Here is a 26,524-nt window from a genome sequence, read left to right on the forward strand (position 1 = left end):
ATGGCGGTGTGGGGGAGCTGTCATAGGCGGAGCCGTGCCCGGAGACACCGGGGGGATCGGAGCCGGAGGTGGAAGGGCGCTCCTGGCCGGTGGAGGCCCCGGGGGGGAGAAGACAGGCCGGACATGCCGAGGTCAGAGGGGGGCGGGGATCCGCAGCATGCCAGACAGAGCCCAGAACTGCAACCTCATCATGGATCCCATTATTATTATTATTATTATATGTGCTCTGCTGTCTGCAAGGGGGGATGATAGGAGTACATGGGGGATGATGGGAGTACATGGGGGGATGATGGGAGTACACGTGTGCATGGGAGTACATGTGTGCATGGGGGATGATGGGAGTACATGTGTGCATGGGGGATGATGGGAGTACATGTCTGCATAGGGAATGATGGGAGGATGAGAGTATATGTGTGCATGGGGGATGATGGGAGTGCATGTGTACATGCACTGTATAGGTGAAGACATGGGGGGGGGGGGGGGGTGACTCCGTGACTCCTGCATGCACACTATGGTTGGACACACGGGGGGATTGCTGGTAATTTGTGGTCAGTTAGAGAATCCATTCCATTGTATATGGACAGTTGTAATGGGAGAGTGATGGTGGCAGTGGTAGAGCGGTAATGGCGGGGATGTAGCCGTGGGAGAGCGGGGATAAAAGTGGGTAGCCATGGGAGAGTTATGGGGGAGCGCTGGGTGGCCGTGGGAGAGGGGTGATGGCGGTGGGTCTCCTTGGGAGAGGGGTGATGGCGGTGGGTGGCCTTGGGAGCAGGGTGATGGCCGTGGGAGAGGGGTGATGGCGGTGGGTCTCCTTGGGAGAGGTGTGATGGCGGTGGGTGGCCTTGGGAGCAGGGTGATGGCCGTGGGAGAGGGGTGATGGCGGTGGGTCTCCTTGGGAGAGGGGTGATGGCGGTGGGTGGCCTTGGGAGCGGGGTGATGGCCGTGGGAGAGGGGTGATGGCGGTGGGTGGCCTTGGGAGAGGGGTGATGGCGGTGGGTGGCCTTGGGAGCGGGGTGATGGCCGTGGGAGAGGGGTGATGGCGGTGGGTGGCCTTGGGAGAGGGGTGATGGCGGTGGGTGGCCTTGGGAGAGGGGTGATGGCGGTGGGTCTCCTTGGGAGAGGGGTGATGGCGGTGGGTGGCCTTGGGAGCGGGGTGATGGCCGTGGGAGAGGGGTGATGGCGGTGGGTGGCCTTGGGAGAGGGGTGATGGCGGTGGGTGGCCTTGGGAGAGGGGTGATGGCGGTGGGTCTCCTTGGGAGAGGGGTGATGGCGGTGGGTGGCCTTGGGAGCGGGGTGATGGCCGTGGGAGAGGGGTGATGGCGGTGGGTGGCCTTGGGAGAGGGGTGATGGCGGTGGGTGGCCTTGGGAGAGGGGTGACGGGGGTGGGTCTCCTTGGGAGAGGGGTGATGGCGGTGGGTGGCCTTGGGAGCAGGGTGATGGCCGTGGGAGAGGGGTGATGGCAGTGGGTCTCCTTGGGAGAGGTGTGATGGCGGTGGGTGGCCTTGGGAGCAGGGTGATGGCCGTGGGAGAGGGGTGATGGCAGTGGGTCTCCTTGGGAGAGGTGTGATGGCGGTGGGTGGCCTTGGGAGCAGGGTGATGGCCGTGGGAGAGGGGTGATGGCAGTGGGTCTCCTTGGGAGAGGTGTGATGGCGGTGGGTGGCCTTGGGAGCAGGGTGATGGCCGTGGGAGAGGGGTGATGGCAGTGGGTCTCCTTGGGAGAGGGGTGATGGCGGTGGGTGGCCTTGGGAGAGGGGTGATGGTGGTGGGTGGCCTTGGGAGAGGGGTGACGGCGATGGATGGCCTTGGGAGAGGGGTGACGGGGGTGGGTGGCCTTGGGAGCGGGGTGATGGCGGTGGGTGGCCTTGGGAGAGGGGTGATGGCAGTGGGTCTCCTTGGGAGAGGTGTGATGGCAGTGGGTCTCCTTGGGAGAGGTGTGATGGCGGTGGGTGGCCTTGGGAGAGGTGTGATGGCGGTGGGTAGCCTTGGGAGCGGGGTGATGGCGGTGGGTGGCCTTGGGAGCGGGGTGATGGCGGTGGGTGGCCTTGGGAGAGGGTTGACGGCGATGGATGGCCTTGGGAGAGGGTTGACTGCGATGGATGGCCTTGGGAGAGGGGTGACGGGGGTGGGTGGCCTTGGGAGAGGGGTGACAGCGGTGGGTGGCCTTGGGAGAGGGGTGATGGCGTTGGGTGGCCGTGGTAGAGCGCTGATATTGGTGGATGGTAATGGATGAGCCCCGATGGCATTGAGTGGCCATGGTAGAGTGCTGATGCTGGTGGATCACCAGGACGGCCTATTTTCAGAATTTGGAGGTCAGGTAACAAATGTTGACATGCCTCCCAATATAAGAATTGTCTGTGATGGTGATCCATCAGCTTCAATACTTTCCGAATCACTGACCTGGAAGAAGTTGGCAGTTTAGGACTTGTGACTTTCATGCTTATTCCAGCTCAGTGACTCGCAAAGTATTGAAGCCACAGGGGACCGGAATGCCCAGCCGGGGTCAGGAATGCCGCTCTTGGTATTTTACCATATTGCCGGCTTTCTTCTAAGTGAACCTCTCATGGGAGGCATTCATCCGCTGTCATCGCTGATCGTGTTTTGGAATTTTAGGTTGACTGAGTGACCCGCTGCTTAGCAGACATCAGGTGAACGGTTTACCTCCTGGCCCCCCATCAATGGCCCCGGGATCTTCTGCCGGAGCCCCTAAAATTCTTACTGAAAGCTAAAGTATTCACATTTACAGCCAGAATCTCAGCCATAATTAGGGGGGGTGTTTGTCCCCCAAAACACGATGGCCTCATCCTTCTTACATTTTGTCAAATTTTACTGGACTTTTAGCGCTCTCATCTTTTTTTACAGTCTTCAGATTACTCTGCGGACCCCCGAAGTTATCCTGGTAGATGGAGAACTGCCTCAAATTTTTGCTTTTCTACTTCCAGGCCCAGCGCTCTGCCATTGCCCGGCCCTCTGCCATTGCCCGGCCCTCTGCCATTGCCCGGCCCTCTGCCATTGCCCGGCCCTCTGCCATTGCCCGGCCCTCTGCCATTGCCCGGCCCTCTGCCATTGCCCGGCCCTCTACCAACACACCTACAGAGGTAACCTAAGGAAGACAATTTTGTAGGCCACATCAGCAGAGCAGCCTGGGTAGACGACCATTGCCCTCTCCATAGATGAATGTAGCCTCCCAGGGAGGGAGAATGTGGTGGAGATCAAAAGAAAACCAATGTAGCCACCACATCCATATGCAATATATTACATTTACGTTTGGGTTTAGATATGCTTCACAGAGGCAGGATATCTGGTTTTGTTTCCTTGGGTTGCTTGTAGCTTTCAGTCACCGGTTTCCTTTCCCTCTATTTTCTCTGGTTCTCGGTGACGTGGCCACCGGTGCACTGGTGTGATTGTTGGCCATTGTGTGATCTCCCGTGTCCTGTGTCTTGCAGGGTGACTGGATATGGAATACAATGACAAGCTGGCCAGGTTCCGCCAGGGTCACCTCAACCCTTTCAATAAAGCGAGAGAAGAGGAGCCCTGCGAGGACGGAGAGCGAGTGCCTTCAAAGGGTTGGTATTACCGGGACGGGAACGTGGGGGAGGGGCTTCTACCGTGCTTCCAGTATTGTATACCTGGATGTAGTGGAAGGACGATTCCATTATTACTTCCAGTTACAATGACCGGCTGATAGTCTACACTGCCATGACCGGTCACCTGCCCACCTTCTTGTGGGTCCTGAATAGTTTGGCCTTGTATGGTGACATCTGCACTGCTCTGATTGGACTGGTTGGTCTGCCGTGCCACCGGCACCTCCTGCCCCCCCCCCAACTTTAATTATAATAACAAAGTGCAGCTCCCCAATCATAAATGTTCTTTTACATATTGGGTACAATAAGGAGACAGCTGATTGGATGCTAGGGATTACTCCACCCATCATTGCTATTTGCTCCACCACATTGACCAATTGGACAGTTTTTAGATTGTTGACCATTGTTTGGCCAATCTTTTTCTTTCAGATTCCCCACCAAGATCCCCCCCTCGTCCTGAAGTGGAATTCCGCAGCGCAGACAGAGTGATGGATCTGGGGGTCTCCGAGGATCACTTTTCCCGGCCAGTGGTAAGCAGTGCTCAGCTCTTTGTTCTTCTATAGAATCGCATTCATCCATACAGTGTGAGGTCCCACCTGAACCCTCCATTCAGATTGGTGGACCCCCTCAGTACAGCTATTTATATTCTCCTTCTGTGGACTCCATTCAGCTGTTGGGAGCGAGGAAAGGAAGTCCTGTGTAAGCTCGGAGTTCTGACTTGGAGCTTACACAGGGCTGAGGACTCTACGCCCCATCATGTGACAGCATTGAGTACCGGAGCAGCCAATCACCACACACCAACGCTGTCCTTTCATTTATGGGCATTTCAAACCTCATGATTATAACATCTTTGTAGAAATTGTTCACAAATACGGCAACATAGTGAGCATAGAGGGGAGAGATGTCGACGCGTTTCATAACACTGAGGAATCGCTGATAGCATGAAACGCGTCAACATCTCTCCCTGCTATGCTCACTGTTTTGCTGTGCTTTTAAATGATTTGTACAATAAAGATGTTATACTGGAGTGCAGCCTGCTGGATTTCTTTCTTGTGTTCTGAGTACAGCTACAGGCTGAGCCGGCACTGGGTGAGTGGTTCGACCTGGAGTGGTGCGGCCTCTTTGTTCCCCTTTATACTTACCTGAGCTCGGTCTCCATCCAGCGCTGTGCCTGTCTGCAGTGGCTCTCTCCTCTCCCTCTCTCTGCCCTCAGAGGCAGCAATGGGAGCTTCTGCTGCTGTCAATCAAATACTGTCAGCAGAGAGGGAGGGGGCGGCGCTGAGCTGCGATGTGTGTCATTAGACACACACACAGCCTGGTCAGAGACTGCAGACGTGATACAGGGGATGGTCAGAGACTGCAGACATGATACAGGGCATGGTCAGAGACTGCAGACATGATACAAGAGATGGTCAGAGACTGCAGACTGTAATGTTCCGGTACCTTTGGTACCCTAAATTACACTTTCCACAAGTGTATGTGCCCTACCATTTACTTTTGGAAAGGTGTGCATACACCTTTAAGACTGGAGCTGTCATCATCCAGCGCCGGACTAGATGGCTATTTAAGGTGTCGGTTCTCACTCACATGTGTTCGTTCAAACACCCTTACCTGGATACTAACCTTGCTTGAAGCTTCCATGCTTGCAAGCTTACCTCGCTGACGGAACCTCGCTGCGCTGATCCCTTTATCCCGCTACTGGATCATCCGCCTCTCCTGAACCACCCTTCGGCTGTATCGCTAATAGTGCTAAGTACCCCGCAGGGGAATTCTCTATAAACTTATACTAAGCTTACACTATCTAGCTCTGCATAGTAAAGACTGTTTATCACATCTGCATAACTAGATTGCTAGCTCTTGAGACTACTGCTACTTTTCTGCACTGGGTTGATCTCTTTTGTATGTCCACCTGCTATTCTATCATCTGCTATCATACAACATTGCTAAACCTTCCTGCATCCATCTGCTACTGTCTCACCTTCAAGTGTCTATCACCTACCACCTCCACTCAACCTATCCCTCAACCTTCATCATTGTGTTACCACATATATAAAGTCACTCTAGGAACCAGCTTGCTAATTGTGTGTATTTACTGGCTGAAATAAGACCTTCCACACATGATGAGTCATTGAGGTTGGGAATGGTATCTCAGCATATCTCTTACATGACTACTGACGTGGAACTATTTCTGCAGCTGAAAATCCACACCATATAAGAAACGCAGGAGCGTTACACAGACATGATACAGGGCATGGTCAGAGACTGCAGACATGATATAGGAGATGGTCGGAGACTACAGACATGATACAAGAGATGGTCAGAGACTGCAGACATGATACAAGAGATGGTCAGAGACTGCAGACATGATACAGGAGATGGTCAGAGACTGCAGACATGATGCAGGGGATGGTCAGAGACTACAGACGTGATACAGAAGATGGTCAGAGACTGCAGACATGATACAAGAGATGGTCGGAGACTACAGACATGATACAAGAGATGGTCAGAGACTGCAGACATGATACAGGAGATGGTCAGAGACTGCAGACATGATGCAGGGGATGGTCAGGGACTACAGACGTGATACAGAAGATGGTCAGAGACTGCAGATGTGATACAAGAGATGGTCAGAGATATGTTACATAAGACTGTAAGATCACCACAGTAAGTGCTGAAGGGTTTTATGTGACTCCCTGCCTGCAGATTGGGCAGCTGGGCATTACACAGAAGCCCTGCAATATACGAGGATTATCCCCTATACAGGGCTGTTGTATTAATAGAAGAGTGTCAGCAGTGCAGATCACTGGATATGTCAGTGTTCAGATCATGTCAGCTCCTCCCAGCCCCCACACTGCAGGGCGCCTACACAATGGTGTCACCGATGTGCCTTCACTTCTATCTGTAATCTTATCAGAGCTCCACCACTCTCAGGCCTGACCAATCTTTATCTATCCATACCAGAGTGGAGCTCCCCTTTATAAAGGATTATTTTAGAAAATGTTCAATGTGGGTTGTTGCTGCGAGTGTGTGCCGGTGATAAGAGGGGATCTCTGCTCACTCACAGCAGCGATAAGAGGGATCTCTGCTCACTCACAGCAGCGATAAGAGGGGATCTCTGCTCACTGACAGCAGCGATAAGAGGGGATCTCTGCTCACTGACAGCAGCGATAAGAGGGGATCTCTGCTCACTGACAGCAGCGATAAGAGGGGATCTCTGCTCACTGACAGCAGCGATAAGGGGGGGATCTCTGCTCACTGACAGCAGCGATAAGAAGGGATCTCTGCTCACTCACAGCAGCGATAAGAGGGGGATCTCTGCTCACTGACAGCAGCGATAAGAGGGGATCTCTGCTCACTGACAGCAGCGATAAGAAGGGATCTCTGCTCACTCACAGCAGCGATAAGAGGGGATCTCTGCTCACTCACTGCTGTGAGTGAGCATGTCCCATGTGTAGGTAAACTCGTATTGTTCTCACCAAACCAAATGATCCGTCTGGGAATCTCATCCCTGAAGTAATAGTGAATACAGAGACATGGAATGCGACTTTCAATAGGCACCCAGAACCATACAAAATGAATAAATCTTTATTTGATACAGAATAAATTCCATCAAATATAAAAGCTTCTATTCCATACATCCTACATACGTCCTCCTATCTGGATTCCATCAAACAAAGGTCTTCAATGATACATATTCAGTGGCATTGAACCTTAACGTGTTTCAACTCAGAGGCTTCATCAGGAGATGAACAATAATCTGGAATAAATCTATAAAGTGCCTTGAAAAAGTATTCACACCCCTTGAAATTTCACACATTTTCTCATGGTACACCCAAAAACATAAATGTATTTTATTGGGATTTTATGTGATAGAACGACACAAAGTGACCATAATTGTGAAGTGGAAGGAAAATGATAAATGATACAAATAAATCTGTGAAAAGTGTGGCTGCATTTGTATTCACCCCCCGGAGTCAATACTTTGTAGAACCGCCTTTCCCTCCAATTACAGCTGCAAGTCTTTTTGGGGATGTCTCTACCAGCTTTGCACATCTAGAGAGGACATTTCTGCCCATTCTTCTCTGCAGAATATCTCATCTCTGTCAGATTGGATGGAGAGCGTCTGTGAACAGCAATATCCAAGTCTTGTCACAGATTCTCAATGTGATTTAGGTCTGCACTGTGACTGGGCCATTCTAACACATGAAACCATTCCATTGTAGCTCTGGCTGGATGTTTCGGGTCGTTGTCCTGCTGGAAGGTGAACCTCCCCCCAGTCTCAAGTCTTTTCTTCTAAGATTGTCCTGTATTTGGCTCCATCCATCTTCCCATCACCTCTGACCAGCTTCCCTGTCCCTGCTGAAGAAAAGCATCCCCACACCATGATGCTGCCACCACCATGTTTCACAGTGGGGATGGTGTGTTCAGGGTGATGTGCAGTGTTAGTTTTCCCCCACACATAGAGTTTTGCAACCCATCTGACTTTTCCCAGCGCGTTGGTGTGAACTGAAACCGGACCTAAGGCACGTCTGTGCGTTGGGGAAACGCTACTCAACAGGGCCAATGTGAATGAGCCCCAGTGTGAAGTTATTCATTCATGCTCCTTGCAACCCCCCCCCCCCCCCCCATGAGAGGGTTGTGGGCTGCTCCTCCGAAGAAGGGCGAGGGCTGCGGACCACCCCTCTCTCTCCCCCCAGGTTAAGGCCCTTACAGAGGTACAGACCTAAAGGACATGAACCTAACTGGTGAGGGAGGAGGTATCGGCGGAATGTCTGATACAAGTCCCATCAGCTGCAGTGGCGGAAGGAACTTGTAGTCATTGTTCATAAGCAATCTCTGACCTGGATGACACAGCTGTGTGGGTGGATTAGTTGGGGGGGGGGTCAGTGTGGATTTTGGGGGGTGTGCTATGTGACCACATATCATTTTACACCCTAAATAGTCTAACATGAAACTTGGTCCAAAAGTTAGGCTATGTTTGTATTCCTTCACAATGCTGATAGATACGGAGGTGAATGAGGGCTCAGTCAGACTATGGAAATCCCTTTAGTGTGAATAATGGAGGCGCCGGTTCATTGTATGTCTCCCCGGTGTATGGCGGGTGAATGTATATCTCCCTGGTGTATGTCTCCCCGGTGTATGGCGGGTGAATGTATGTCTCCATGGTGTATGGCGGGTGAATGTATGTCTCCATGGTGTATGGCGGGTGAATGTATGTCTCCATGGTGTATGGCGGGTGAATGTAGGTCTCCCCGGTGTATGGCGGGTGAATGTAGGTCTCCCGGTGTATGGCGGGTGAATGTAGGTCTCCCCGGTGTATGGCGGGTGAATGTAGGTCTCCCCGGTGTATGGCGGGTGAATGTATGTCTCCCTGGTGTATGGCGGGTGAATGTATGTCTCCATGGTGTATAGTGGGTGAATGTATGTCTCCATGGTGTATGGTGGCTGAATGTATGTCTCCATGGTGTATAGCGGGTGAATGTATGTCTCCCCGGTGTATGGCGGGTGAATGTATGTCTCCATGGTGTATGGTGGCTGAATGTATGTCTCCATGGTGTATGGCGGGTGAATGTATGTCTCCATGGTGTATGGCGGCTGAATGTAGATCTGGTTTTCCCCGGATCGGCCTCCTTGCAGACACTCCCGGGTGCACCGATGACGGCTCGGCATTCTTAAGGTGAAAGTGAACTTTGATCTAAAGATTGATGATTAACTAGAAGGAGAGCAGCGAGGTGATTGGATTCCGATGTTCAGAGCAGGAAACCATCCAGGCCGCTTTTCTATCTGCGGACCGTTTATTCTTCTCTACTGATGGGTTTTCTGCCCGCTAAGATTTCACTTTTGAAGGCTGGTTCGCACTTTGCTTTCTGAAGGTCGCTCCGTGTTCGCTCTTTAGGAGAACGTTTGATGTATTGGCGGCGCACCACCTACTGTAACCCTTTAAACGCATTGCATTGCACGCAGTTGTGGGGCGGATGCAGAGCGGCCACATTCACTCGAATGTTTCATGCTCAGCAGTACTAAGATGTGTACTGTATAGACCTGGCCTCTGCAGCTAAAAGGAATGGGGAGAGGGGGGAGGGTGTAAAAACACTGCTCATCCAGTTTTACCGCCCCTCAACTAGTCCTGCAACTCCTTTGTTGACAATTTTCTGTAGGGGTCACTGTATACAAATACCCCCCCATGAAGGTGGTGTCAACCTCCAATTAATCACAGGCCTCATCAGCATTATTATGGTCGCCCTCAAAGGGACGATTGTAACTTTAAGACTAGATGTCCAGAGCCCCCCCCCCCCCACCATCAGAAGTCAAGGGTCCCCCACCCTCCCCTACATCACAGTGCACCCCCTTTACCATGTGCTACTGCTGGGAAGAAGCTGGGGGCGGAGCTGGAAAGCAGTGCAGGGTCTGGAGGAGGACCACATATGGACTGGAGTCTGCTGAAGGCTGAGACTAGGGGACAGCCGTCGAGGGGGTGTTGTGGCTGCACAGAGACACAGGATCTGTAGGAGGAGTTTTGGCCTCCTCTCTTCTTCCCACTGTTGAGACAAGGGGAGGTGAGGACAGAGGGGTTACCCCAACTGCAGGAGAGGTGCGAGGGCCACATGAAATGACCTGGAGGGCCAGGTATGATCTCCATGTATAAATACATAAGGGGGGATATGATCTCCATGTATAAATACATAAGGGGGGATATGATCTCCATGTATAAATACATAAGGGGGGATATGATCTCCATGTATAAATACATAAGGGGGGGATATGATCACCATGTATAAATACATAAGGGGGGATATGATCCCCATGTATAAATACATAAGGGGGGATATGATCCCCATGTATAAATACATAAGGGGGGATATGATCTCCATGTATAAATACAAAAGGGGGGATATGATCTCCATGTATAAATACATAAGGGGGGGATATGATCACCATGTATAAATACATAAGGGGGGATATGATCTCCATGTATAAATACAAAAGGGGGGATATGATCTCCATGTATAAATACATAAGGGGGATAGGATCTCCATGTATAAATACAAAAGGGGGGATATGATCTCCATGTATAAATACATAAGGGGGGATATGATCTCCATGTATAAATACATAAGGGGGGATATGATCACCATATATAAATACATAAGGGGGGATATGATCTCCATGTATAAATACATAAGGGGGGATATGATCACCATGTATAAATACATAAGGGAGGGGGGATATGATCACCATGTATAAATACATAAGGGGGGATATGATCTCCATGTATAAATAAGGGGGGGGTATGATCTCCATGTATAAATAAGGGGGGGGGATATGATCTCCATGTATAAATACATAAGGGGGGGGATATGATCTCCATGTATAAATACATAAGGGGGGGGGGGGGGATATGATCACCATGTATAAATACAGGGTTGGGGTTACCTATTGCCGGTACAGACACAGGGGATGGTATTGACACAGGAAATGGTCACAGGTCCATATAGTGAACTTGGTGTTGAGTTATTCACTTTAAGGCAGGGATCCTCAAACTACGGCCCTCCAGCTGTTGTGGAACTACACGTCCCATGAGGCATTGTAAAACTGACAGTCACAGACATGACGGGAATTGTAGTTCCAGAACAACTGGAGGGTCATAGTTTGAAGACCCCTGCTTTTAAGGTCATAACAGAGGACAAGGGGGCGCTCTTTACCTCTAGAGGAAAAGAGATTTTGTCTCTAAATACGGAAAGGTTTCTTCACAGTAAGAGCTGTGAAAATGTGGAATAGACTCCCTCCAGAGGTGGTTCTGGCCAGCTCAGTAGATTGCTTTATAAAAGGCCTGGATTCTTTCCTGGGTGTACATAATATAACTGGGTACTAATATTTATAGGTAAAGTTGATCCAGGGAATATCCGATTGCCTCTCGGGGGGATCAGGGAGGAATTTTTTCCCCTGCTGTAGTAAATTGGATCATGCTTTGCTGGGGATTTTTTTTTTCGCCTTCCTCGGGATCAACTGCGGGTATAGGATTGTGTATATGGGATTGTGTGTGTGTGTGTTTTTTATTGGTTGGACTGGTGTCTTTTTTCAGCCTGACTATCTGTGTAACTTTGGCCTCCATTTGTAGACTTTCTGTGCGTTTGTCTCTCAGGGCCTCTTCCTGGCGTCGGATATCCAGCAGCTGAGACAGGCGATAGAAGAGTGTAAGCAGGTGATCCTGGAGCTGCCCGAGAATTCGGACCAGCAGAAGGACGCAGTGGTCAGACTCATCCATCTCCGACTGAAGCTGCAGGAGCTGAAAGTGAGTGGGAGGATGTTCCTGGGGGGGGGGGGGGTGTAAAATCAGGGGCCACGGCGGTCCTATGTAGGGGAGCAGACAGGAGGCCAAACCACCACCCCCTCCCCCCCACCTCCCCTAACCTACCCCTGACCTCCTCATATCACCTGCTGAGCCTTTTCTTCTGTGTTTTTTCCCCCTCCAATAAGGACCCCCATGAAGAGGAACCCAACATGCGGATCATACTAGAACACCGATTCTACAAGGAGAAGAGTAAGAGTGTGAAGCAGATGTGCGATAAATGCAGCACCTTCATCTGGGGTCTCATCCAGACCTGGTACACCTGCACAGGTAGAGTCTTCCCAGCGGGCCCCGGGAGGGTTTGTGGTATTTTATGTGTAACTGCCGTGGGCTGGAAGATGGAACCGCCTAAGTCCGAGATCTAAGCGGGTCACAACCAGGTGCTTTCAGATTGGACCCGCCCATAGAAGAGTGATGAAAGTACATCACCGCTCTCCTCTAAACTACAGAGGGAAGGAAACTGGAGAGAACAGCGACACCTGGTGGCAGTACACGGATCCCGCACCTTCACAGGATGAATAATGTTTGTGGTACACAAAGTTTTACAAAAATAGAGGTAAGCAAAAAGCTTACTCATAGGTGAAGCATCAGGGGTCACACCTGCGACCCCCCCCCCCCCCCCCATGCATGCTCCAGGAGTCCCGGGCAGCTGCTGCAGGTCCAGTACAAAGATTCTGCATTGAATTTGCAGCCGCTCTGTGTAACAAAATGTCGGATGACTGGCGATGTGACTGCCTCAGGTAAGAAACGGGGAATCCTCCAATCAGGGCTTCATGTGGGAATCGGTATCATTGCCACTGCTGTGCTGTCCTTGCTTTGTACTGCGGGGAGCCGACAGATCAGCAGATCAGTCCGGGATCTCTGGATCCCTGATGTGAGTGCAAATCACAGCCTCTTTTTGGGATGCAGCCCAGCGGGGCGGCTTCAGCTTTAGCCCTGGTTGACAGCTTTAAAATTGTGCGATTTCAGGTGCGACTTGGCTGACATCTGTAAAGCTTCATGCACAGAAGTCTATGCAAGTCACGCCTGAAATCGGCAAAAATAGTGCAGGAACCGCAAAATAGATTTAAAGAGTTCCACTGCCGACCGTATTGTGCAACTCGTCATTCAATGGTGTGATTGAGGGCTTAACCCTTTCCAGGCTGAGGAATAATTAGTGCAAAATCTCAGCCATATTTTTGGGGGCAATGTGCAAGAAGGCAATGTGGAGGAGCAGGGGTATTGGGGGGGGGGGGGGGGTAAATGTGATCAAGAGGGGGCATTGTGTACAGGGAGGGGGGGGAGGGTGATGTGTGCAGAGGAGCAGTATGTACAGGGAGGAGGGTAATGTGTACTGGGGGGCATTGTGTACAGGGGAGGGGGGCATCATGTAAAGGGCAAGGGGCAATGTGTACAGGGAGGTAGGGGGGGTAGGTAATGTGTACAGGGCGGGGAGGGGGGTGATGTGTGCAGAGGGGCAGTATGTACAGGGAGGAGGGTAATGTGTGCTAGGGGAGCAGTGCATACAGGATGGGGGGGCATTGTGTACAGGGGAGGGGGGCATCATGTAATGGGCAAGGGGCAATGTGTACAGGGAGGTAGGGGGGTTGGTAATGTGTACAGGGCAGGGAGGGGGGGTGATGTGTGCAGAGGGGGTCAGTGCATACAGGATGGGGGGGGGCATTGTGTACAGGGGAAGGGGACATCATGTAAAGGGCATGGGGGTGATGTGTGTAGAGGGGCAGTGTGTACAGGGAGCATGCCTTGGTTAAGATAGACCAGAACATCGCTCCGGTCCTCCAATGCCATAGAGGGGAGTGTTTTTTTTTATCTTCTATTTTGTTAACACATCAACTGCTGGTCTTGTTCTTTAGGTTGCTACTATCGCTGCCATAGCAAATGTCTGAATCTCATCACTAAACCCTGTGTGAGGTCAAAGGTCAGTCACCAGGCCGAGTACGAGTTGACCATTTGTCCTGAAGCCGGACTGGATAGCCAGGATTATCGCTGCGCAGAATGCCGAGCGCCAATCTCTTTACGTAAGTGGTGAAAAATGAATGCTTTGCTTAAAGGTCTCTTGTAAGTCTGACTCTCAGTTTACACACACAGCTGAATGACTCAGAGGAGGGCACACTCCATTACATGGCACACTCCTCCTATACTCATGGTTTCTACTTTACCCTGAATCTATAGGAGCAGCAAGCTAGTGCTGGGCTTTCCTATGAGAAAGTCCAGCATGTACTGCACACACGAAGACATGGAAACCTGCCGTAATAAAGGTTTAAATACAGACATACACGTGCAGTGCAACCAATAAAACACAGCATATACCGTATATACTCAAGTATAAGCCGACCCGAATATAAGCGAGTGACGTCATTGCGGCTCCAGCCAATCAGATGGCCGGATGCTGCAAACCCGGAAAAAGGGCGACACAACATGTCACCCATGAGAGAGGTGAGCGGTCGGCAGTTCAGGGGTTCGTTCTTGGGTAAGTATTTCATAATGAGCTAGTATGCGATGCACAGCTCATTATGTGTTTTTCTTTCAGGTGTTCGTTTTTAAAAAAAAAATAAAATTCGGAGGTTTACAACCTCTTTAAAGCAGGGGTCCCTGACCCCTGGGCCACGGACTGGTGCCGGTCCATGGCCTGCAGGGAGATGGGCTGTGTGGCAGGGGTTGGTGGCAGGCAGACCGAGTAAGCACAACCTGCACTGCCACCCTACGGCCACCAGAGGGCCCCCACGCCCCCACTTCTCCTAGCACCACTACACACTTTCCTCTCTTTGGTAATGGAGAAGGGGAGGGAGGAGAGCCAGACCAGAGACAGGATGTCATTGAGCACTGGGGAGAGGTTTCACTCCCAACAGGGAGACGGGCTGTGTGGCAGAGGTTGGCGGCAGGCAGAGCAAGCCTGCACTGCCACCCTACGGCCACCAGAAGGCTCCCCTTCCCTCTCTTTGGTAATGAAGGAGAAGGGGAGGGAGGATCTCATTGAGCACTGGTGAGAGGCTGCACCCCCAACAGGGAGATGGGCTGTGTGGCAGAGGTTGGCGGCAGGCAGGGCGAGCCTGCACTGCCACGCTACAGCCACCAGAGGGCCCCTGCTCCCCTTCTCTAGGACCACTACTCCCTTTCCTCTCTTTGGTAATGGAAAAGGGGAGGGAGGAGAGCCAGACCAAGGACAGGATTATTGAGAACCCCCAATACCCACCCTTCACCGCTCCCCACCCCCCCTTCCCAAAGGTGACTGGCTGCAAACACACAATTTCTCCCCTGCCTAGTCCGCCTAAACCCTAAAAAATGCCATATATAGCTTTCTTTTCTCTATAACATATGATAACTGATAAGAATGCAGCAGAGGCAGAAAAGAAAATGTTAGAAGTGCACCAGGTTTATGGTAGGATCAAAAGGTATTTTTTTTTTTATTTGTTAGACTGTTATACTGAAATACTTTCAATGGTGTATTTACCAGAACAAAGGATAAAGTATGAGAAGCTCATTGGTGGTGGTTGCTTTTCCTTGAATTGTATCCCAGTAACCTAGAACATTCCATGTGTGTATAGAAAGTACCATTGTGCTCTGTTTATGTGTGTCTTGACTGTTTTATGTGCAGGAGCGTCGTCCAGCGAGGCTCGTCAGTGCGATTATACCGGACAGTACTACTGCAGCAACTGTCACTGGAATGACCTTGCTGTCGTTCCGGCCCGCGTTATCCACAACTGGGACTTTGAGCCGAGGAAGGTAAGCGTGGAGCACAAGCAACCTTGGACCTAATGCCCATAGTAACTGTCAGTTTCTTTCTTCCATGTCACTGAGAAAATGAAAGTGTTTGTGAACACAGTAGCTGCAAGGTCAGTAGCAGAAGATCAAACCCCCAATTGCTGACAGGGAGGAGGGGCACGGGATAGCTAGGGGCGTGGCTACAAAACTGACTGCTGGGGACAATGTGTGTGCACAGCGGGTTGCATCTCCTAGCAGTGATCCCAGGGGTGCAGACTGACTACCCCAGTGCAGATCTGCTTCTGTATTTCGTGTGGTCAGAAAAAGGGCCCCAGAGTACTGGCAGGATCACCAGGTATTTACTAAGAAAAGATTAAATAAAAATAAAATAAAATAAAATAAAAAAAATAAAAAAATCGGTGTACAAGAACGTTAGAACTAAAACTACCCATATAAGCAATCCTCATTGTTCGTCACTTATACTTTATAACTCATCTGTCATTTGTTTATGAAAGTTGATAGAAATTTGCAGAAAGCTGCCTTATCTTACCTTTAAAACGCTCAGTAAGGGCTCCAAACTTTCAGGTTAGGGGCAAATACAGTATTCGACAAAAGTAAGTACACCCCTCCCATTTCTGTAAATATTTTATTTTCATGAGACAACACTGAAGAAATGAGACTTTGCTACAATGTAAAGTAGTGAGTGTACAGCTTGTATAACAGTGTAAATTTACTGTCCCCTCAAAATAACTCAACACACAGCCATTAATGTCTAAACCACTGGCAACAAAAGTCAGTACACCCCTAAGTGACCATCTCCAAATTGGGCCCAAAGTGTCAATATTTTGTGTGGCCGCCATTATTTTCCAGCACTGCCTTAACCCTCTTGGGCATGGAGTTCACCAGAACTTCACAGGTTGTCACTGGAGTCCTCTTCCCCTCCTCCATGATGACATCACAGAGCTGGTGGATGTTAGAGACCTTCCCCTCCTCCACCTTCTGTTTGAGGATCCCCACAGATGCTCAATAGGGTTTAGGTCTGGAGACATGCTTGGCCAGTCCATCACCTTTACCCTCAGCTTCTTTAGCAAGGCAGTGGTCATCTTGGAGGTGTTTGGGGTCGTTATGTTGGAATATTGCCCTGCGGCCCAGTCTCTGAAGGGAGGGGATCATGCTCTGCTTCAGTATGTCACAGTACATGTTGGCATTCATGGTTCCCTCAATGATCTGTAGCTCCCCAGTGCCGGCAGCACTCATGCAGCCCCAGACCATGACACTCCCACCACCATGCCTGACTGTAGGAAGACACACTTGTCTTTGTACTCCTCACCTGGTTGCCTCCACACACGCCTGACACCATCTGACACCAAATAAGTTTATCTTGGTCTCATCAGAGCACAGGAGATGGTTCCAGTAATCCATGTCCTTAGTCTGCTTGTCTTCAGCAAACTGTTTGTGGGCTTTCTTGTGCATCATCTTTAGAAGAGGCTTCCTTCTGGGATGACAGCCATGCAGACCAATTAGATGCAGTGTGCGGCGTATGGTCTGAGCACTGACAGGCTGACCCCTCCCCCACCCCTTCAACCTCTGCAGCAATGCTGGCAGCAGTCATACGTCTATTTCACAAAGACAACCTCTGGATATGACGCTGAGCACGGCACTCAACTTCTTTGGTGGACCATGGTGAGGCCTCTTCTGAGTGGAACCTGTCCTGTTAAACCGCTGTATGGTCTTGGCCACCGTGCTGCAGCTCAGTTTCAGGGTCTTGGCAATCTTCTTATAGCCTAGGCCATCTTTATGTAGAACAACAATTCTTTTTTTCAGATCCTCAGAGAGTTCTTTGCCATGAGGTGCCATGTTGAACTTCCAATGACCAGTAAGAGAGTGAGAGCGATAACACCAAATGTAACACACCTGCTCCCCATTCACACCTGAGACCTTCTAACACTAACGAGTCACATGACACCGGGGAGGGAAAATGGCTAATTGGGCACAATTTGGACATTGTCACTGAGTGGACGAGCAATCTTCTGGGACCTGTGACGTGTCCCAGAAGATTTCCGGGGGGGGGGGGGAAGCTTTCAAGGTACCTTCTTCCCCCCCCCCCCCTCCCCCCCAAAAAAATGATATGCCAAATGTGGCATGTCAGGGGGCTTAGGAGGCCTTAAAGCGGAAGTTCCATTTTTGGGTGGAGCTCCGCTTTAAGCTCATGAGGGTGTTGAATCGTTCTCACAATTTTTTTAACATTTAATCATGCAGCTCTAATGAGCGTTTAAAACTGCACTACAAATGCCTATATTTTTTTTTTAATGTAATACACTGTAATGTTAACTCACTGCAACTGCACCGCAACCACGCTGCACCGCATGCCAGCGCCTTACCGTAGACTTGAATGGAAGGCTTTCAAAATGCTTCAAACTCCACATGAAGCTTCAATTTTGAAGTGAAATAACGCAACGCTTGGTGATTTGGTAATATGAGCAGCAATGTGCGCCGTCCTTGTTGTGACAGGTTTAGGCACTTTAAAAAAAAAAAAAACGTGCCTCACGCTCTCTTCCTTTTTAATGCCAATGTGAATGGGGCCTAAGGGGATCATCTGATTGGTCTGTAGGAAACAATGGAGGAATCCGGATCCTGTGCAGGAATTCCTCTGGTAGCCAAACAAGTTGGAGGGTTCTTATAGGCTTGAAATGGCTTTGTTACAGATGGAGAACAGTGGGATTATAGTCATGGGCGTACACAGGTAGGGCAAGGGGGGGGCTAATGCCCCCCCCCCCGTGTATACCGTCCTGTCTGGTCTGTTTAATAATCCTGTGTGCCCCTGTGTCTGTGTTTTAAAAAAATAAGCTGTTCTTTACCAGTTTTCAGAGCGCCGAGCACCGCTCACGTGACCCGTCAGCTCTCTCCTCTCCCCGTCTGACAGCTGCCTGCAGTGGGCGGGGCTGAGGATTCCTCACTGATGTCAGCCGGGAGGGGAGGAGGGGTAGAGATGGAGAGCGGTTGCAGGTCACATGAGCGGCGAGTGGCACTGTGAAATTTGTAAAGAATGGCTTATTTTTATAAAACACAGACAGAGGGGCACACAGGATTATTAAACAGACTGTAGACCGGATAGGAAACTTTAAATTAAACTACAGCAGCAGGAGGAGGAGGACGGTCACTGACACAGGAGCAGACAGGCAGGGAGGGAGGGGGGAGAGAGGACAGAGGAGGACAGGAGGGCTGCAGATGACTGAGGCACGTAAACTGACCACATTGTCAGGGCTCAGCAGCCATGGTATGCCGTGGTCAGTTTACAGAGGAGAGGCACTGACACAGGAGCAGACAGACAGGCAGGGAGGGAGGGGGGAGAGAGGACAGAGGAGGACAGGAGGGCTGCAGATGACTGAGGCACGTAAACTGACCACATTGTCAGGGCTCAGCAGCCATGGTATACCGTGGTCAGTTTACAGAGGAGGAGGGGGGGGGCGGGCACTGACACAGGAGCAGACAGGCAGGGAGGGAGGGAGAGAGGAAGAGAGGACAGAGGAGGGCTGTGGATGACGGAGGCACGTAGACTGACCACGGTGTCAGGGCTCAGCAGCCATGATATACTGTGGTCAGTTTACAGAGGGGAGGACATAGCCAGGCAGGATCAGCCAGGTATTTTAGGTGATAGAAGGGGACAAATTACACAGCAAAGCACTGTGCTGTATAACCTGCTCTAAGGGAACAGGATCCGTTTTTTTTTTTTTTTTTTTTTAGGTTAACAAATGCTTTAAAAATAAATACTCAAAATAAGTATAATGACTAAGCCCCTCCCCTTCATGGCATTGTTGAAAAGGGGCGGAGCATGGCAGACCTTAGAATGATGACCCCCCCCCCCCTTCCCCCTGAAAAAAGTTCTGCGGACGCCCATGATTATGGGTGGTAAATAGAGAGACCGGGTACAAGTCATAATAGCGGTAAATGTTCTATTACAGATTCGGGCAGAAAGGCGCAGGTCTACATGAAATGTTTATTTCTGGAACCTCTGTATTTTCCTCTACAAAGTGTCTTCTCCCCCCCCCCCCCCACTATAGGTGTCGCGGTGCAGCATGCGCTACCTCGCTCTGATGGTAAACCGGCCGGTGCTGAAGCTGCGGGAGATTAACCCTTTACTTTTTAACTATGTGGAGGAACTGGTGGAGATCCGGGTAAGTCGCACCAAGTGTCCTAAGATACAGACAGAATGTGTTGGGCAAACCTTGGAGGTGAGAGGCACAGATTGGCGAGGTGAGAGGCACAGATTGGCGAGGTGAGAGGCACAGATTGGCGAGGTGAGAGGCACAGATTGGCGAGTTGAGAGGGAGGCACAGATTGGCGAAGGTGAGAGGGAGGCACAAATTGGCGAAGGTGAGAGGGAGGCACAAATTGGGGAGGTGAGAGGGAGGCACAAATTGGGGAGGTGAGAGAGAGGCACAGATTGGGGAGGTGAGAGAGAGGCACAGATTGGGGAGGTGAGAGAGAGGCACAGATTGGGGAGGTGAGAGGCACAGATTGGGGAGGTGAGGGGCACAGGTTGGGGAGGTGAGGGGCACAGGTTGGGGAGGTGAGGGGCACAGGTTGGGGAGGTGAGGGGCACAGATTGGGGAGGTGAGAGAGAGGCACAGATTGGGGAGGTGAGAGAGAGGCACAGATTGGGGAGGTGAGAGGCACAGATTGGGGAGGTGAGAGGCACAGATTGGGGAGGTGAGAGAGAGGCACAGATTGGGGAGGTGAGGGGAACGCCAGGATTAGTATGTTTGCATCCCTTTATGAGGACTGGGATCTGATTGGGTATTGCGGAAGCTAAAGAAGTCTTGGCTGAATGCAGAAGTGCTTTTCTGTGATCCACAGGAGGCCAAGAGAGCTTTTTCCATATTTCCTCTTTAACTCCATGGGGGGGCTGGGAAAGCTTCTCCCAATATACCCCAATCTGGTACAATTTTAAATTATGATTACATTACAAGGCCTCCTGTGAATGGATGAGCAGCGCTCTTGCTGTCTTAGATTTTGTTTCAGGAGTGGGTCAGGAAGTTCCGATCCCACTGCCAGATCTTAGCGCTGTATACTGTATGTGGCTCATGCTACATTCAGTTTGTACAGCGCCCCCAGTAAAGCAAATAGTAAACATGAAGTAAGCCTCCAATCAGTGGCGGCCTGTCCATATGGGTCGCAGGGGCGCTGGCCCCCTCTAATGCATGTGCCTGGCCCCTAACCTACATACTGGGTGCCTGGACGCATGGATTTCAATGGGGTTTTTTTTTTTTTTTCCCTTTTTTAAGCCCACTTTTGGCTTTAAGAAAGGCTTCTGTGACAATAGCAAGTTAATATTTGCTATTAATGACCCCTGAACCAACAGGAGACCAGGTGCGACTGTGACAGGAGACAGGCTGTGCGGCTTTTACTCCCACAGCTACACTATCCTAGCTGCTGCTGTGCCATTGACAAATGCTTTTGGGACTTGGGGGGGGGGGTTTTGACCCCCCTGACCCCCTCTTATCTACGCCCCTGGGTGCATATCTCTGGATGGAAATTGGGCTCAGGTAAGTATAAGGGGGGAGGGGGAGCTGCACACAGAAGGTTTTTACCTTTTTAATGTATAGAAATTGGTTCATATTTTTTGTCTTCATCCAACAGAAGCTGCGTCAGGACATCCTGCTGATGAAGCCGTACTTTATCACTTGCAAGGAGGCCATGGAGGCCCGGCTGCTGCTACAGGTCAGGAAAGGGTTCATGCTGTAAGTGGATAGCAGTGCTGGGGTCCTGGGTTCAAGTCCTACAGGGGATGCTATCCGCATGGAGTTTGTTCATTGTCCTGGGGTGTGTGTGAACTTTTATCTGAAGGTATACCACTATTTAAAAAAAATAAGTTTTATTGTACAGCGGTGCAGCCTTTCCTCTCAAGCTGTTTTTGCTTTGTAAAAATATTTCCTTGTATTCTCTCCCTGTTGAACAAAAAATTATCGGCTCTCTTAGCTCAGCACTAATGCAGACACTCCTATAACCGCTGCTGTCTGCATTACATGAATAGGAACTACTAAAGGCTGTTTGTTAAATGATTCCTTTCCTCAGCAGCTCAGTCAGCCTCGATGGGGTAAAACTGATATAAATTGTTGCTTTGTTCCTGGAAATACCCCAGAAAATTTCATCATTTTATATCTTTGTAGAGAAGAGAGAATTGATTGGTGGAATGTTTTCTATTTGTATAAAACACGATACATGTAGTTGTGTCCAAATTATTAATCAAGGTTTGTCTGGTTTCATAAATTGTGTGATTGGCTGCAGACCTTTGTGCAGAAAAATATACATTTTCAAATAAACTATTCTCCTTATTGGGCCATTCATTGCTGTGATTGGAGTAATTGTGTTTTGGATCATGGCCGTGTCCTGCTGTGCTTCTGCCTTGCGCCGGCCGTTGTCCTGCTGTGCTCCCGCCTTGCGCCGGCCCGTGTCCTGCTGTGCTCCCACCTTGCGCCGGCCCGTGTCCTGCTGTGCTCCCACCTTGCGCCGGCCCGTGTCCTGCTGTGCTCCCACCTTGCGCCGGTCCGTGTCCTGCTGTGCTCCCACCTTGCGCCGGCCCGTGTCCTGCTGTGCTCCCGCCTTGCGCCGGCCCGTGTCCTGCTGTGCTCCCGCCTTGCGCCGGCCCGTGTCCTGCTGTGCTCCCGCCTTGCGCCGGCCCGTGTCCTGCTGTGCTCCCGCCTTGCGCCGGCCCGTGTCCTGCTGTGCTCCCGCCTTGCGCCGGCCCGTGTCCTGCTGTGCTCCCGCATTGCGCCGGCCCGTGTCCTGCTGTGCTCCCGCCTTGCGCCGGCCCGTGTCCTGCTGTGCTCCCGCCTGCCCGTGTCCTGCTGTGCTCCCGCCTTGCGCCGGCCCGTGTCCTGCTGTGCTTACACTTTGTTCTCTCTGCAGCTACAAGAGCGTCAGCACTTTGTGGAGAACGATGACATGTACTCTTTGCAGGATCTCCTGGATGTTAGCAGCGGGCGGCTCGGCTGCTCTCTGACCGACATTCACACCATGTTTGCAAAGCACATCAAGCTTGACTGCGAGGTGAGTGCAACCTGGAAAATGGCTTTAATGAGAGTGTGGGGGTGGGGGGGAGAGGCTTCCATTGAGAGATCTGGGAATCTGAATATTCTGTTTGTCTTCTCCGCAGCGCTGTCAGGCGAAGGGCTTCGTATGTGAGCTGTGTAAGGAGGGCGACATTCTCTTCCCATTCGATAGTCACACATCTGTGTGCACGGACTGTGCTGCTGTGTTCCACAGGTGAGACCCAACGGTGACCATTATTGGCCTAGGGGTTCCTCAGGCTGGGCTCCAGACCTGAATCTTCTCACCCTTTAAACCACTGGGGCCAAATCTGCATTCTGAGAGGGCCACATGCAGGCCTTTAAATTATGATGTGCGGCCCTCAGCAGTCTGTAGAGGGAACATTGATGAGGTGAATAGCATTGATCTCTACCAGCCTCATGTAACATCTTCACAGTCTCCTATTGTCTTCTGCAGCATCTCCCCAACCTACAATGTAAAACAAACCTATGGAGAGTGGCACAAGCAGGTATGCCTTACTGGGCTGTAACAAAGTCCATGCCAAGGTCTCCAGAACGGACAGTTCATTATACTGATACGATGGGCACACTCTTATACACTGAACAAAATTATAAACACAACACTTTTGTTTTTGCCGCCATTTTTCATGAGCTGAACTCAAAGATCTCAGACGTTTTCTATGTACACAAAAGGCCGATTTCTCTCCAATATTGTTCACAAATCTGTGTAAATCTGTGTTAGTGATCGCTTCTCCTTTGCCAATATAATCCATCCACCTCACAGGTGTGGCGTATCAAGATGCTGATTGGACAGCGTGATTATTGCACAGGTGTGCCTTAGGCTGCCCACAATAAAAGGCCACTCTAAGGGTCCTTTCACATGGTCCGCCTCAGTAGGCGGACTCCATGCTGTTTAGCGGGGGATCGATACACAGATCCCCGCTAAGCAGGCAGGCGACAGCTCCCTCTCCGCTCTGTGTGCAGAGACGGAGCTGTCAGAGCCCCACTGCTCTCTCTGGGGTAATTGGATGAGAACGGACCGCCTGTCTGCTCTCATCCGATCCCATCCGATCCGATCCCCTGGACAGATGGAAAATAGGGTTTCCATCCGTCTGGATTTCATGGACAGGATTGGATGCAGATGGCAGCAGGTGTCAGCGGACATGTCTCCGCTGCCCCATGGGGATGGATGGAGGATTCGATCAGATCTGCCTAAACTGACAGGCGGATCTTATCGGATCGTTCGTGTGAAAGGGGCCTAAAATGTGCAGTATTACTGTATTGGGGGGGTCCGGAAACCAGTCAGTATCTGGTGTGACCACCATTTGCCTCACGCAGTGCAACACATCTCCTTGGCATAGAGTTGATCAGGTTGGTGATTGGTTCCTGTGGAATGTTGGTCCACTCCTCTGCAATGGCTGTGCTATACGCCGATCCAGAGCATCCCAAACATGCTCAATGGGTGACATGTCCGGTGAGTATGCTGGCCATGCAAGAACCGGGATGTTTTCAGCTTCCAGGAATTGTGTACAGATCCTTGCAACATGAGGTGATGGTCGTGGATGAATGGCACAACAATGGGCCTCAGGATCTCCTCAGGGTATCTCTGTGCATTCAAAATGCCATCAATAAAATGCACCCCGCCGCCACCATGGGCCACTCCATCCACAACATACAGCTGCAAGAAAAAGTATGTGAACCCTTTGGAATGATATGGATTTCTGCACAAATTGGTCATAAAATGTGATCTGATCATCATCTAAGTCACAACAATAGACAATCACAGTCTGCTTAAACTAACAACACACAAAGAATGAAATGTTGCCATGTTTTTATTGAACACACCATGTAAACATTCACAGTGCAGGTGGAAAAAGTATGTGAACCCCCAGACTAATGACATCTCCAAGAGCTAATTGGGTGAAAAGTCAGCCAACTGGAGTCCAATCAATGAGATGAGATTGGAGGTGTTGGTTACAGCTGCCCTGCCCTATAAAAAACACACAGCAGTTCTGGGTTTGCTTTTCACAAGAAGCATTGCCTGATGTGAATGATGCCTCGCACAGAAGAGCTCTCAGAAGACCTACGATTTAAGAATTGTTGACTTTCATAAAGCTGGAAAGGGTTATAAAAGGATCTCCAAAAGCCTTGCTGTTCATCAGTCCACGGGAAGACAAATTGTCTATAAATGGAGAAAGTTCAGCACTGCGGCTCCTCCCCCTAGGAGTGGCCATCTTGTAAAGATGACTGCAAGAGCACAGCGCAGACGGCTCAATGAGGGGAAGAAGAATCCTAGAGTGTCAGCTAAAGACTTACAAAAGTCACTGGCAAATGCTAACATCCCTGTTAGCGAATCTACAATACGTAAAACACTAAACTAGAATGGATTTGATGGGAGGATCCCACAGAGGAAGCCACTGCTGTCCAAACAAAACATTGCTGCATGTTTACAGTTTGCACAAAGAGCACCTGAATGTTCCACAGCAGTACTGGCAAAATATTCTGTGGACAGATGAAACCAAAGTTGAGTTGTTTGGAAGAAACACACAACACTATGTGTGGCAAAAAAGAGGCACAGCACGCCAACATCAAAACCTCATCCCAACTGTGAAGTATGGTGGTGGGGGCATCATGGTTTGGGGCTGCTTTGCTGCGTCAGGGCCTGGACGGATTGCTGTCATCGAAGGAAAAATGAATTCCCAAGTTTATCAAGACATTTTGCAGAACTTAATGCCATCTGTCTACCAGCTGAAGCTCAACAGAAGATGGGTGCTGCAACAGGACAATGACCCAAAGCATAGAAGTAAATCAACAACAGAAGAAAATACACCTTCTGAAGTGGCCCAGTCAGAGTCCTGACCTCAACCCGATTGAGATGCTGTGGCATGACCTCAAGAAAGCGATTCACACCAGACATCCCAAGAATATTGCTGAACTGAAACAGTTCTGTAAAGAGGAATGAATGGTGAAGAATTCCTCCTGACCATTGTGCCGTCTGATCTGCAACTACAGGAAACGTTTGGTTGAAGTTATTGCTGCCAAAGGAGGTTCAACCAGTTATTAAATCCAAGGGTTCACATACTTTTTCCACCTGCACTGTGAATATTTACATGGTGTGTTCAATAAAAACATGGCGGCATTTCATTCTTTGTGTGTTTATTAGTTTAAGCAGACTGTGATTGTCTATTGTTGTGACTTAGATGATGATCAGAAATCCAGATCATTCCAAAGGGTTCACATACTTTTTCTTTCTTGCAGCTGTATATATATTGTATATTATTTATGTATATATATGTTTGGGGGTTCTAAGTAATTTTCTAGCAATAAATACTGATTTTTAACTTGTAAGCAACAAATGTCAGGAATAGGCCCGGTCTTTAGGGGGTTAAACAAATCTTTACTTTTATTACAGGGACTGCTATTACGACAACTCCACCAGCTGTCCGCGCTGCACGAGGCTGAACCTTCGCAAACAGGCGCAGGAGGTGGGAGAAGAGCAGCGGCAGTGATCTCGGGCCGCCAATCCCGGGACATCATTGGGTGGAGGTTGTACCGCGATGTACATCATTGGCTGGAGGTCGTACCACGATGTACATCATTGGCTGGAGGTCGTACCACGATGTACATCATTGGCTGGAACCATTTTACCATCATGGAGATAAATCCGCTCATCTCTCAGCATCTCCTTTATTTGGGTGGCCGATGATACATTCCAGACTGAGGCACTCTGGTCACCTCCATTATCACACGACCCCTCTGGACCTCTCCACTCTTCTACAGTCACTGCTGTTGTACGTCTTCAGAGGTGCCTTATTGCCACCACACAAGTGGTAATTCAGTAG

General features: G+C 50.2%; 1 protein-coding gene across 2 annotated transcripts; it reads left to right on the forward strand.

Moving 5' to 3' along the window:
- DEF8 (differentially expressed in FDCP 8 homolog) lies at positions 1–26,524 on the forward strand. 2 transcript variants are annotated; one of them, XM_082271107.1, is made up of 13 exons: positions 1–131; positions 3,444–3,563; positions 4,011–4,111; positions 11,725–11,874; positions 12,060–12,201; positions 13,785–13,949; positions 15,527–15,654; positions 19,695–19,808; positions 21,274–21,354; positions 22,543–22,683; positions 22,790–22,899; positions 26,095–26,228; positions 26,291–26,524. In XM_082271107.1, exons 2-12 carry the CDS (start codon positions 3,455–3,457, stop codon positions 26,189–26,191), a joined length of 1,338 nt encoding a protein of 445 aa, XP_082127233.1. In that variant the 5' UTR covers positions 1–131; positions 3,444–3,454; the 3' UTR covers positions 26,192–26,228; positions 26,291–26,524. The 2 variants fall into 2 exon arrangements, with proteins under 2 accessions (XP_082127233.1, XP_082127234.1); XM_082271108.1 differs by lacking the exon at positions 3,444–3,563 and having other exon boundaries at positions 16–131.

Source organism: Pelophylax lessonae (genome assembly GCF_965119305.1).
Source record: "Pelophylax lessonae genome assembly, chromosome: 10".
In the NCBI taxonomy this organism is placed as follows: domain Eukaryota; kingdom Metazoa; phylum Chordata; class Amphibia; order Anura; family Ranidae; genus Pelophylax; species Pelophylax lessonae.